This window comes from Mytilus trossulus, chromosome 1 (genome assembly GCF_036588685.1).
Source record: "Mytilus trossulus isolate FHL-02 chromosome 1, PNRI_Mtr1.1.1.hap1, whole genome shotgun sequence".
In the NCBI taxonomy this organism is placed as follows: domain Eukaryota; kingdom Metazoa; phylum Mollusca; class Bivalvia; order Mytilida; family Mytilidae; genus Mytilus; species Mytilus trossulus.
This window is the reverse complement of record NC_086373.1, coordinates 99,933,898-99,946,787: the sequence shown is the minus strand read 5'-3', so window position 1 is coordinate 99,946,787 and position 12,890 is coordinate 99,933,898. Positions and strand designations below refer to the sequence as shown.

General features: G+C 31.3%; 1 protein-coding gene across 2 annotated transcripts in view; it reads right to left on the bottom strand.

Annotated features, from left to right (window-relative positions):
- Window positions 1–453: 453 nt before the first annotated feature.
- LOC134693574 (nucleoprotein TPR-like) overlaps window positions 454–12,890 on the bottom strand; it is an 80,801-nt gene continuing 68,364 nt past the window's right edge. Inside the window, exons 52-62 of one of the 2 annotated variants that reach the window (XM_063554419.1) lie at window positions 12,655–12,738; window positions 10,644–10,787; window positions 9,742–9,865; window positions 8,867–9,033; window positions 7,284–7,378; window positions 4,614–4,699; window positions 4,132–4,227; window positions 3,356–3,461; window positions 2,820–2,875; window positions 2,266–2,358; window positions 454–1,540 (exon numbers count right to left, since the gene is read on the bottom strand). In XM_063554419.1, coding sequence (XP_063410489.1) covers window positions 1,296–1,540; window positions 2,266–2,358; window positions 2,820–2,875; window positions 3,356–3,461; window positions 4,132–4,227; window positions 4,614–4,699; window positions 7,284–7,378; window positions 8,867–9,033; window positions 9,742–9,865; window positions 10,644–10,787; window positions 12,655–12,738 — 1,296 coding nt within the window. In that variant the 3' untranslated portion in view covers window positions 454–1,295. The remainder of the gene's footprint in view (window positions 1,541–2,265; window positions 2,359–2,819; window positions 2,876–3,355; window positions 3,462–4,131; window positions 4,228–4,613; window positions 4,700–7,283; window positions 7,379–8,866; window positions 9,034–9,741; window positions 9,866–10,643; window positions 10,788–12,654; window positions 12,739–12,890) is intronic. The other variant, XM_063554426.1, reaches the window with a different exon arrangement.

The window sequence follows — 12,890 nt, the reverse complement described above, 5'->3', positions numbered from 1 at the left end:
GATAGAAGTAAAGATTATGTATCACTATAGCTAGAATCTGTTAGGTGAAAAATTAACAAAAAACAATTATCCCTATGTGTCACAACTGTTTCTGAATGACATGGGTAAGAACCCTTACTGGTTCAAACCTATGATTTCAATGATGGATTTTGCTACTTTTCCACTAAGCATGCAGCATTACAGAGTAACAGCTGGTTGTCCTGAAGTCAGAATTATGTCCCCTGATATGAGACAAGTCTTTCTGCAACTATTACCTTGTGAATTAGCACATTAAAATCTAGCCCATTGTGTTAGTCTAGTACAAAGCAGGTTTAATATTCATATTAAATTAAAACATGCTATTGGAATATGTATTAAATTTACTGATAGATGTTGAGCAGCCATCCATCATCATCAGCCATGTATCACTACATGCTTGACACGGCCAGGTAACACAATAACAACAAAAAACAATGACATTTAATCATTTAATGCAAAATGACATTCATTACTACATATCATTCATATTGATAACAAACCGTTCTTCCTTATATGGTCCAATACACAATCATTCATAGAAATGCAAAAATAAGCATATGAACAGAAATATAATAATACAAAATTCACATTTTTTTTGTATTTCGTCACATATACACTTTTTAATTTTTTCTTTTAATTATTAAAACAAGCCTGAAGTTAGTAATACATGTAGTGCCAAAAACTGTTAAAAACATCCTATAAAAAAACTTTGTGAACAAAAAACAATGCTTACGGCTATAACGTGTCACACTTATCAAGAAATTTAATTTTTAATGAAAGGATATCATACTTTTTAACAAAACAACTTTTGTTTACTTTCCAGAGAACATTTGAGAGCAAATTTAAGTTACAACATTTATACTTTTACTGTGGAATATGCTTCATATTTACTTGTAAAATGTCTAACAATCAATTATCTCTTAGCACTATTATTTAAACAACCTTTCTGATATACTTCAAAAACTCTTGAGTTATCAAAACAAGAAACAAACCAAAAATATAGTACCTTTTACAATTTTTACTTTAATATACATTTGTTATTAGACCAATTTTATTTATTGCACATGATAAAATTATTAAATATAGGAGTTTCAGAATGTTTCATAAATATTTCCGTATCTGTCATAATATTTTTCATTAATCATGTACTGATGTTTCAAATGACATAATGTTAAGACATAAGTTTTCAGGCATAATCAGTACTGATGATTTTAAAAATTTAACATCCATGCTTTATTATTTGACAAACATAGTTAAGTTACAGTATAAAACTAGGGTCAGTACATGTTTGGAGATCTGAACATGCCTCCTCTACTGCCTCTAGCTCCACCTCGTGTACTTCGTGGAACAGGACTCCTGCCTCTCTGACTGAACTGTCCTCTACCTCTCTGTTGAGTATGACCTTGATATGGAGGCTGTCCTCGTCGAGGTGGACGTGAACGGAATGACGGACCAGTATGACCTGTTTGTGTTCTAATGGCAGCACCAGCTTCCCATACAATAGGCTGTATTTTTGGCTTTTCTAAGGAAAAAGGAATGGATTATTTTAGTCAAACTGGATGATTTTAAAAGTCTGTTTGATAACATTTTATATTTTTTTTAACAGATACATTTTCCACTATTACTATTCGACTGATTTATTGTCTACAAATTATTGTTTTAATCATAAAAATTCGTGAATATGATATTACAACTGAAATTTTTTTTATTAGTAGTCAAAATCACAAATTGTAATGTTGTAATTACATAATAAATATTTATAAGACAATTATAATGTGACCTAAAAAAGACTGTTGTACTCAATTAAATATTAATTCACTCAATATCTTATTAGACAAATAAATAAATTATCAGGTTAACTGATTGAACATATGTTGATGATTTTAACATATGTTGATTCAAAAGAAAAAAATATACTAAATAATGCCTGAAAAAGTTTATCATGTAAAATCTATTCTAAATAAAATCCCTGTCAGCCTTTATATCTTGTTTGTATCATTATCTTCAGAAACATGGTTGATCTTTTGTAGTCTGTTAAATTGACCCCTCACAACAAATGTGCAATAAAGAATTTGTTGTGTTAATAAAGAAAAATACCCCTAACTATTGACTGTGTTAATTTATAGCCTAATATAAGGTAGTCTCTTGTAGAAGACTACATCTTAACTTATATGTATCTTTTTGTATTGTTTATATTGCTAACTCATTAACATATATTTATTCATTAAAGGTATAAAAAGCCTGTACCGTCAGATCTATCAGATGTGTCGTCCCTAGATGCACCATCTTGTTCTCCCAAGTCAGCTGACGTTCCTGGCTGGCCATCTGTATCATCTACTCCTGAAAGTAGTTAATATTATAAATCTTATCTTCATAATTTGAATTTCGTCTGAATTTAATACTTGAGGCAAGTAAAAAAAATATTGTGTGGTAGGAATGTGTGTATTAACCATCAACTATATTATAAAGATGTTTACAGCTAGCTTCTGTCACCAACATTTGATCTTTTGACTTTGTAAAAATATATCCATACAATTTTTGCCAACTCTACAGGTACTTGAACATTATCAGGAATATATCCTGACAACTCCACTTACCTACTTTCAAAATGGATATATGATTTAACTAAACTAAAACTGGTTATAATCTGAATTAATTTTATAAATTGTGAAACGAAATAAGTTTGTACAATAAATAATTAAATATGTAGTTTTTCAAGAACAGCTCAATGTATAAATTCAAATAACTTACACATGACAACACCGCAGAATATACAATAAATAATTATATAATCCTATTACCTTGAGCATTGTCCCCTGTGTCTGTTGAGTCTGGTTCTGTCTGTTCTTCTAAAAGTCTATAAAATACACAAACAAATGTCATGACAAGTCAAACAGTCTAGCTATTCCTTAGATAGATTAGAGTGCTAAACTTAAGGGTTTAGTTTATTTCTTTCAAGTTTAATTGAAACTTAAGTTGTATTTTTATTAACTCTTACTATGGTGCAACAATTTTTCCAAAACAAGTTCCTTTTTTTTATTCCAAGAGAAACTCCCTCCCATGATTATTTTTGAAAATTTATCTAGTGCATGGGCAGCATATATCTTCTTTTTTTTTGGTTTCCATTACTCTTTAGGAAAAATTGAAAATACTGGAACCTTTTCAAATAAACAGTTTATGTCTTCAAAAGTTTAGAGTTCTTTGACAACAGAAATTTACTTTTTTGGATCTTAAAATTAAAGGTTGTGTGCATTTAGGCATTTTCTGTAAAACCTTACAAATCATGGGAAATTTCTTCTTTAGTAATTTGATTTGATAGTAGTGTAATTGTACATACCCTGGTACATCTTGTGTAGAATGACTCTCCTCTGTTCCTTGGATAGATTCTGAGGCTGACTGACTGGCTGCTGCAGCTGCTGCCAAGGCTGACTCACTGATAGATACTAAAATATACAAGTATCGCTGTATTCATCTAGTAATTTCAAAATTAAAAGTTTATTAATCATTTTCACTTTTTCACATTGGAAAACAAGAGTTGTGTATGATTTATTGTTCATGGTGATTAAACAAGGGTTGTGAATGATTGATAGTTTTTTCATAGTGTTATAATGCACTTTCAGCTACCTTAGCTGTATTATGGGGGCCCATTTTTTCATTGATGAAGCCAGAGTAAGGGAGTGAACCACCATCCCTATGCAGGAAAACTCATAATCCTTGTCAAGATTGGACCAAATAGAAATCTCCTTTTTCCATCAAAATGTCATATAAATGATATACTATGAATTCAGGTTTATAAACGTTTTACAAATTTTCCTGTTTTTAGTGGTTCACAACAGACCACATGTTTAAATGTTAAATGTAAAGCAACCATTTTTTTTTTAATTTAAAAACTAATGCATGATAATATACATACAACTTTTATTCATGTTTATTGTACTTTTGAAATAGAGAACTAGTCTGATTGTAATATAAATTGTTGGAATAAATTCAAATATCCCTTTATATATTTTTGATCTGCTATGATACACAAATTCATATCCCATGATACATTTGTATCTTCTTGATTACACAATTTAATATCCCCGACTATATTTGAATCCCCTGTAGACCTACCAGGAGCTGTGGTCCTCAGTGGTGTACTAGGTACACTTCTTCCACTACCCTCCTGTAACTGTGATAAGTCCATACGGGTATCATCCATTCCACACGCTGAAAATAAAAAAATAAACCTTACTTACTAAAAAATATACAACAGATACTCTAACTTACAACTTACTTCAAAACAATTAATCTATGTGCAAAACTTTTGTTCACCAATCATTTAAGAATGCTAAAAACGGCTCAAAATCTGATAATTCTTATCTTTCAATATTTTACCTGAACTATTAACTGATTGATTGATTAATTTAAAACATTTATTATTATCATGTTTAAAAAGAAATTCATTCTTTTTCACCGAAACATCTGCAGTAAAAATTCCCACAACAAAAACATATTTCTTCTACATTAAATAAACCATGCTTATTGTTATATAAGTCAAATAATAACTTTTTCTTTACATTTAACTTCCTATTTTCATTACACAATAAACCAACCTCTTTGTGATTCTAATTGAGCCAAGTCTGAATGACTCTCTGACGATGACAATCCAAACGTAAATCTTTGCTGTACCATTGGTGAACTGTAAAATAATTCAGATTTTACTGCCGTAAAAAATCACTGATTTATATAATTCAACGTTTCAAAGTATTTATGTGTTTTAAAATATTAATACCTGGTGGCAGCCTTTTTCCATACATCTAGTTGAATCTAAGCTTTAATAGATATAAGAAGATGTGGTAAGAGTGCCAATGAAAAAACTCTCCATCCAAGTCACAATTTGTAAAAGTTAACATTTATTGGTCAAAGTACGTTCTTCAACATGGAGCCTTGGCTCACACTGAACAGCAATCTATAAAGGGCCCCAAAAATGACTAGTGTAAATTCATTAAAGCAGGAAAACCAACAATCTAATCTATATCGAAAAACAAGATATAACAAATACTTATGAACCACATCAACAAACGATAATCATTGACAATCATTGAACAAAAGAATAATTTTCTCCTGGCAATCACATTCGTTTGATATTACAAGAAACCTTACACATAGGCAATTCACAAGTTCAAAACATTGTTCATTTTAAAACTAAGTAAGACTTAAAGATGCTGTCTCTGATAGTACACTTCAGACTGAGAGAATCAATTTGAACACTGACAGACTTGTTAAAATTCATGATTGCTTTTCTATACAGTATCCTTCAATGTTACATTACAGTATTGAAAGTGCAGAGAATAACCCTACAATATTTGGTTTTAAATTCCAAAAATATTGCTTATGTTCTTTTTCAGTGCTAAACATTTGGTCAAGATATAAAATGTTTTAAATTATTGGGTGTTAATTTTGATGTTGATTTAGAAAAACTAGTTAAAATCAATTATGATGAAAATATTGTAAAAATAAAAAGACTAGTCAAACAATGGTCTAGACGTAACATTACTGTTATTGGTCGAATTACTGTTGTAAAGACACTTATGTTGCCAATTTTAAATCATTTAATATTGTCACTACCTAATCCAAGTGAAGATATTATTAAACAGATAAATGAACTGATGTATAAGTTTATTTGGAACTCACCAGTTCATAGAGTGAAAAAAGATGTAATACAAAAAGATTATTGTGATGGAGGCTTAAAAATGATTAATTTACATGCTTTTATAAATGCTTTGAAATGTACTTGGATTAGAAGAATTTGTAGAAATGATTGTAAATGGCGAAATATATTTTTGTCATATGTTGATAAAGATAGATTATTTAGTTGTGGTAATAGCTATGTAAAGCAACTACAGCAAAGTATTAAGAATAAATTTTGGAAAGATGTACTGGGTGCTTGGCAAATGGTAATTGAAAAAGAAATGAATTTGCACGACTGGGAATATTTTCTTTCCAGTCCAATTTGGATGAATAACCTATTCCAAATTGATAACAAACCAGTTTTTTTCAAAGACTGGCATAGTAAGGGTATTTTATATGTAAATGATATTGTGGGGGAGAATGGTACCTTTCTAAATTTTTATCAATTTCAGGAGTGTTTTCAGATGGATATAGACATCATGAAATATAATAGCATACTTTCTATGCTAACTAAGACTTCCAAAAAAATTAAAAGGGGAGATTATAAATTAGTATCTCCTTTCATACCATCAGTTATAAAGACCATTCTCAAAAGCAAAAAGGGATCAAAAGATATGTATTTGGTGCTAAACAAAAACAACACTGTTCCTACAGGAGTAAAAAGATGGGAAGCAATTTTAGTTTTAGAAAATCAAAACTGGAAAAAGATTTTTCAACTACCATTTGCTATTACAAAAAATACTAAGCTACAATGGCTTCAGTATAGAATTAATCATAAAATTCTGGCAACAAATACGTTTTTAAACAAAATTGGGATTGTGCAAAACCCATATTGTACTTTTTGTAAGACTGAACTTGAATCAATTGAACATATACTGTGGGATTGTTATTATGTACAACAATTTATTGAGCAAACTGAAATGTGGTTTCTCCATAATGGTATTAGTATACCATTTACACAGGATATTTTTTTGTTTGGAAATTTAACACGAATGTACAAAGGTGACCCTCAAAACAATATTTTTCTCTGGATTAAACAATATATATATAATACACGATATTTTAAAGGAGAATTAAGTTTAACAGCATTGATTGAAAAAATAAAGCATCATTATATTTTGGAGAAGAAGATATCAGTTAAAAATAAATGTTTTGAAAAGTTTAATCAAGCTTGGTGCATTTACCAAGAGGCTTTGCAGGATACTTTGGTGGATTAGCAACTATGAAAAAATTGGCAGACATCAAAATGATTTTTTTTTTTTTTTTATATTGGTTTTTTGTTTTTTTTTGTTTTTTGTTGCTTTTTTTGTTTTTTTTCTTTTTCTTTAATCATCTTTTAATTCTTTTATTTATTAATTCTCTATATTTTTTTTGTATGTCCTTTTTAATAAGATACAATTATAAAATCCAAACAAAATGTTATTTTTCAAGTTCTATACATTTTCTAATAGGTTGTATTATATTACATTTATATATATATGAACTTATTGTTTGATAACTGTACTGTTGTATATTATATATGTTGGATAAAAAAAAAAAAAAAAGATATAAAATGTTTTGCCTATGAATCATAATAACAATCTAGTGTATACCTGATAGCTTCAGCAAACCCGTCCCCTCTCATAGGTATATATAAGGTTGGTGTACTGGGTACTATTCCATCCTCTCCATCTTCATAGCCTTGGCTCTATATAAACAAGCAAAATATTGTCTTATTTTCATTTTATAGAATTACTCATTCCTTAAATTAACCCTAGCCTGAGACTTTACCTTTTTACACATAACTGCTTTCAATACTAGATATCATTGAGATGGAAGCCATCTCTGTGGGCCCCGCTGTCAATAACGTTGGGTAAATAAATATAGTGTGAATCAAAATTGTAAGCGATGGACAGACCAACAGACAGACAGACCTTTGACCTAGGAAATTGTACATACATCATGACACACCCTCTGGTGTTGGTTAAAATGGATGTTAAGTATAATATTTGAAATCAAAACGGTTCCCAAGATATAGAGCGGACACAATCTTCAACTCAGGACACAGGGTTGTCAACTAAAACCAAAGTTTTTTTTACCTTGACCTTTGACCTAGGAAGTTGTACATACATCATGACACGCCCTCTGATGGTGGTTAAAATGGATGTCAAGTATAAACTTTGAAATCATAAAGGTTATCCAGATATGGAGCGGACACGATCTTTACCACAGGACACAGGGTTATCAACTGAAACCAAAGTTTTTGACCTTGACCTTTGACCTAGGCAGTTGTACATACATCATGACACACCCTCTGGTGTTGGTTAATAAACATGTTAAGTATTAAGTATAAAATCAGAACGGTTATCTAGATATGTAGCGGACACGATCTTCATCACAGGACACAGGGTTGTCAACTGAAACCAAAGTTTTTGACCTTGACCTTTGACCTAGGAAGTTGTACATACATCATGACACACCCTCTGGTGTTGGTTAAAATGGATGTCAAGTATTAACTTTGAAATCATAAGGGTTCTCAAGATATAAAGCGGACACGATCATCACCACAGGACACAGGGTTGTCAACTGAAACCAAAGTTTTTTTACCTTGACCTTTGACCTAGAAAGTTGTACATACATCATGACACACCCTCTGGTGGTGGTTAATAAACATGTAAAGTATAAAGTATGAAATCATAATGGTTTTCTAGATATGTAGCGGACACAAAGTTAAAGTGTTACGGACAGACGGACGGACAGACAGACTGATCACTATAGGGCGACCAGACTTTTAGTCGGGGCCCTAATAACAGAACTATAAATAACTGCTATACAATTGAGAGGTTTAGTGAGCTATAAACCTGGTTTAACACATCTTTTTCTTCAGACAATACCTTGGACCAAGCAAGGAATATGACAGTAGTTTATCTGTTAATTGATTGTGTCTGGTTTTTTTAGCATTTTTCAGAATTTGCCTTACAGTTTGGTGTTTTTGTTAAATAATTTTTCTTACTCTAAAGAGTAACCAAAATATAGGATTTCTATATCAAAGAAATGTTTGGACAACAAACCAAGACATGTACTATAAATAAGGTTCCAGTGCTAATTTTCCTCAATCTTACTTGGTAGAGTGATTTTAGACCTGACACTTCATATGTAACAATATTGACATAAAGGATTAGGAATGTCATCTTACCCCAATTATAAAGGGAGTTAACTGTGCCCTAGTGACAGATGTCTGTCTTTCGATTGGCTGAGCCTGTTGTTGCAGCATCACTGGTTGGACAGAAACTGTATTTGCCTGTGTTGTAGGTTGATTTTCCACTTCTTGAGCCTCCATTCTAGAATCCTCTTCGTCACTCTCTATAAAATAAGGTTGACATTGTAATTGCTGCACTATCAACTTATAAAATAGAATCATCAATACTTCTATCCTTCCTATGCATACAAATAGTTCTTAATGGTTGCACTTGTTATCAGCAATATCTTAATAACAATAAAACAATGATTTCTAAAGTAGAGTAAGATCAAATGACATTGGATGTCAATGAATCTACTTACAACGCTTTCATGTGTAGACTCAGACTTGGTCCTTATTTCAAGCTTATAACTGAACTGTTTAGATGGGGTGAAGATCAGATCACTTCTTCCAGACAATCACATATCCTTTACATTGAACATATGGACACACTAATGTTAACACTTCTAACAATTTTACTGACCTAATCCTAGACTTTAACCTAGTATTTGGAGATTCAAACTGTAGTTTATTATAGGTAGATACGAGACAAAAATACCTAACTCAGGGGGATTTAAACAGGTTACCCAAGTACTGAAATTGAGGTAAGGTTGTGTGGAAAATTGTATGCTGCAATGAGTAAAAAGACGTACATTTAAAAAAATGAGATATATAAATAAATCAATTTATCTGCATTTCCCTGAAACTGAAAAAAAACCAGGGATACAGAACTTCTAATACAATGATGATCAAAATGAGACAGAAATGGCTATACTGTGATGTTCAATGAATTACAATTTTTCTAAAGGAATGTATGCAAACATGTGACTAACCTATAACGACTACAGCATCATCATCGTCTTCCTCTTCCTCCTCCTCATCTCCTCTCTGATCATCCTGCATGTCATCTTCCTGCTCCACAGAATAATCCTCCTCTTCCTCCATATCACCATCCTGCTGTAGTCAAATCAATGAATAACCAATATGTTAGTTACGTCCAATAAATATTTATAGAATAACTTATCGAAGAATTTAAATAGAGAAAAATATTCAACAAGTCACCGAACAACACATTAATTCACAAATGGGCATAGCACATGAGTAAATTATCAGTGTTGTTTGGTCAGGAGTTGAATATTTTTCAATATTTGAATTCTTTAATTAGTTATTCTTTTTATTACATTATTTTTTAAAGAAATTAATGTAAAACATGTAAGAGACTATATCTTTTTTTTAAGCATTCACAATTTGTTTTGATGTGCCGTTATCAATGTCTTGACAGCGCCTATTGTTGTATAACATCAAAGAGTGAAATAACCACATTTATTTCACATGTGAAATTATCAGTTTTTATTTAACTGGGAAGTCAATGTAATTCATTGCAACCAATGCAATAAAAATCCTTAATATAAATTTGATTCAAATCTATTTTAAACTGTAAGGGTAAAAGAAATTTTTCAGGTAAAATCCTATTTGAAACTGTAAGGGTAATAGCAATTTTTCATGTAAATTTCATTTCCAAGGTGCAACTCTAATAAAAATTTTCAGTTGCTCCTGGTTTTATAACTCAATTGAGATAATATTGATGTAAACATATCTTTAGCTTTATTCTTAAATCACATCTTAAATATTACATTTTTTTCATCTACCTCTAGATTTTCCACACCCTAAGGAGTGTTTGAAACCATCTTTTTGTTTACCGTTTATATAATATATCTATATATGGATATTTTACCCCCTGATAATCATCTTCCTGTATTGGCTCGTCGCCCTCCTGAGCATCATGATATTCATCCATATCTTCATAAATATCCACTTCCTCTTCCTCGACCTCATCCTCATCATCACCCTCATTTTCATCTCCATATTCTTCTTCACCCTGCATTCAAATTTTTGTTCAAATTGTTTTTATTTCAAATCGTCAAAATTAGAAATATTTTATACCAGAACAGTCAATATCACAAAATCTATACCATACTGTACACAAAACTAAAAGAACATTAAAGATTTTACGATGTAGGACAAGTACATTCATGTATGCACCTCCTGTCCTTGTATGAATATGAGTTGGCTTCCAAGAGACTATTACTGCATTTTGCAATATTGAAGAAAGTTAACATATCAACATATAGGACCAAGCTCACGAACCTTTATGAACATCCTGATGCAGTGTTCTCAACTATGAAATATTTTATTAACTTCAGTACAGCATATTAGGAGGAGTTGAGTTTACATGGGTCTATGAATGAAACATTGAGGGTAATCTCTCCATTATTCTTAACATATAAAACTAGAGGCTCTAAAGAGCCTGTGTCGCTCACCTTGGTTTTTGTAAATATTAAACAAAGGACGTAGATGGATTCATGACAAAATTGTGTTTTGGTGATGGTATTATGTTTGTTCATCTTACTTTACTGAACATTCTAGCTGCTTACAATTATCTCTATCTATAATAAACTTGGCCCAGTAGTTTCAGAGAAGATTTTTGTAAAAGATTACTAAGATTTACGAAAAAATGGTTAAAACTTGACTATAAAGGGAAATAACTCTTAAAGGGATCAACTGACAGTTTCGGTCTTGTTGACTTATTTGTAGATCTTACTTTGCTGAACATTATTGCTGTTTACAGTTTATCTCTATCTATAATAATATTCAAGATAATAACCAAAATCAGCAAAATTTCCCTGAAATTGCCAATTCTGGGGCAGCAACCCAACAACGGGTTGTCTGATTCATCTGAAAAATTCAGGGAAGATAGATCTTGACCTGATGAATAATTTAACCCATGTCAGATTTTCTCTAAATGCTTTGGTTTTTGAGTTATAAGCCAAAAACTGCATTTTACCCCTATGTTCTATTTTTAGCTGTGGCGGCCATCTTGGTTGGTTGGCGGGGTCACGCCACACATTTTTTAAACTAGATACCCTAATGATAGTTGTGGCCAAGTTTGGTTTAATTTAGCCAAGTTGTTTCAGAGGAGAAGATTTTTGTAAAAGATTACTAAGATCTATGAAAAATGGTTAAAAATTTACTATAAAGGGCAATAACTCCTAAAGGGGTCATTTGACCATTTCGATCATGTTAACTTATTTGTAGATCTTACTTTTCTGAACATTATTGCATCGTACAGTTTATCTCTATCTATAATAATATTCAAGATAATAACCAAAAACAGCAAAATTTCCTTAAAATTACCAATTATGGGGCAGCAACCCAACAAAGGGTTGTCTGATTCATCTGAAAATTTCAGGGCAGATAGATCTTGACCTGATGAACAATTTACCCCTGTCAGATTTGCTCTAAATGCTTTGGAGTTATAAGCCAAAAACTGCATTTTACCCCTATGTTCTATTTTAAGCTGTGGCGGCCATCTTGGTTGGTTGGCGGGGTCACGCCACACAATTTTTAAACTAGATACCCAAATGATGATTATGGCCAAGTTTGGAATAATTTGGCCCAGCAGTTTCTGAGGAGAAGATTTTTGTAAAAGTTAACGACGCCGGACGCCAAGTGATGAGAAAAGCTCACTTGGCCCTTTGGGCCAGGTGAGCTAAAAAGAGAATACTGTCATTTTTTGCATTTTTTTTTAATGTTGAGAAAAATTGTGACATGCATAGCACATTTATTATAAGCAATGTTGTTTTTTTCACCATAATTCTAAACAGGGACAGTTGACAAATTAAATGAGATAAATTAAAAACTAAAGACAAAGATTAACTGTTATCGACTAGGTGAAAGTTACTTACACTTTCCTCGTTATCTTCATCCAGAATAATAATACCATCGTCATCATCACCTTCTTCCTCTTCAACATTGGCTGTGTCTACATTCTAAGGAGGAATACATCATATACTATTATTACAAGATTACAATTGCACTGCATATTCAGATAGTAAATACCAAAATAGATAAATGATGTTACATCCATATCACATTAACATGTATTCTTATTTCACTATGTATATCTCACTGTATCAAGATA